General features: G+C 47.9%; 1 protein-coding gene across 1 annotated transcript; it reads right to left on the reverse strand.

The window, feature by feature from the left end:
- Window positions 1-6: 6 nt before the first annotated feature.
- On the reverse strand, window positions 7-1,270 carry LOC117591734. Its single transcript, XM_034285046.1, has 3 exons — window positions 433-1,270; window positions 254-367; window positions 7-185 (listed from the first exon to the last, which is right to left on the reverse strand). The coding sequence occupies exons 1-2, from the start codon at window positions 1,268-1,270 to the stop codon at window positions 339-341; spliced, it is 867 nt and encodes a 288-aa protein (XP_034140937.1). The 3' UTR covers window positions 7-185; window positions 254-338.
- Between the last annotated feature and the right edge of the window lie 143 nt (window positions 1,271-1,413).

Consider the following 1,413-nt stretch of genomic DNA (forward strand, 5'->3'; position numbering starts at 1 on the left):
TTAGGCAATCATACTGAGAAGTGAGCTGACAATTGTTGTCCCTTGGTTGATATGTCCTGATCGTCCTGTTCTTTAGGTTTAATTCCATCAGTTATGTGTTCTGTTCTTTGTACTCTCAAATGACTTGCATTGGAACCTGAAGAGTTCTTCAGTTCTTGCAACATTGGTTGTGTTTTAGGTTTAGGCTGCCAAGAAACGAGGAATGATAGGGGATAGGCGTCTGGTTCCATTAAAAGATAACTGGAAAACTTACTCAAAATGTGTATAGTTTGTGTGTGTAGGAGGAGTCCTGCTGTGCTGTGTCCGGAGTGAATGAAGGGTGATACTGATCCATGGGCTTATGCAGTTGCATTCGGGGCTTCAGAGGCTGAAAAAAATATCTCACAAATCAGAAACAAACAAGTTCTGTCCATTGTCTCATCAGTTGTTTACCAGCATCTTCATTGGTGTTGCTGTCGCTATTCATGAGGTCCCTTACGGTAGTCCACACATCCAGACACATTTGAAGTAAGTGGAGGCAGTGTCTTGTGGTCTGCACGTCTCTGGACTCAAGGATCCTCTCCTCTGGGCAGGTGAACATGACATAAGACCCCAGAGCAATGGCCTCATCGAGGCTCCGCAAATTGCGCACCGCAAATATGCAATAGGAGGTGATGTTATCCAGGTGGGAGGGGTCGGCCGGAGGTAGATTGAAGCCGTGCACCATCCCTTGGAGATAGGCAAGGGAGGCCACCGTATTGATCTCATCATGGTTGACATCATCGGCGTTCACCAAGTGGCACGTGTTCCCCAGGCACTCGCCCATCAAGCGGTAAAGGTACGCTTTTGGCTCGTGGTCATCAGTGTTGAAAGAGTTTAGTGCCTGAACTGTGATGGACACCATATCCTGGACGTACCCCGTTAAATGCCCTAACAGGGTATTGACGGCGGCCTTGGCGGCCTCCACAACTTGTTTTTGCTCCTCAGTCGGTTCGCTTATCTGCTGCAGGGCCTGGCGTTCATCCTCCAACCGCTTCTCCAATTCTGTGTTCGCGTTAATGAATTTATTGATGATACCCAAAAAGATGTCGTTCATCACATGGCGCTCGTGGCTGCTCAGTTGCTCTCTCATGTAGACCATTACGGCCGTGCAAGAAACGGAGTCGTAGTACCGACCATTTAAGAAGCAATCCAAGGCGCACTCCGCCAATGTGTCGATCTGGCTCGTGTCCATGATGGTGGCGATCTTGATCTTGATCTGGATCTGGAGAAGAGGATGGGTGAAGGGCATGTTTCATTATTACATGGTGTGTCTCCAGATAGCGATGGTCTCTATGGTACTACATGAAATCATTTGGTCAAAATAGCAATCGCTGCGCATTCAAGACGTTAACGACTGGCAATAAATCATAAGCGCCCCCTCGATACGGATAC

The sequence above is a fragment of the Drosophila guanche genome, unplaced genomic scaffold, assembly GCF_900245975.1.
Source record: "Drosophila guanche unplaced genomic scaffold, DGUA_6, whole genome shotgun sequence".
NCBI classification, from domain to species: Eukaryota; Metazoa; Arthropoda; class Insecta; order Diptera; family Drosophilidae; genus Drosophila; species Drosophila guanche.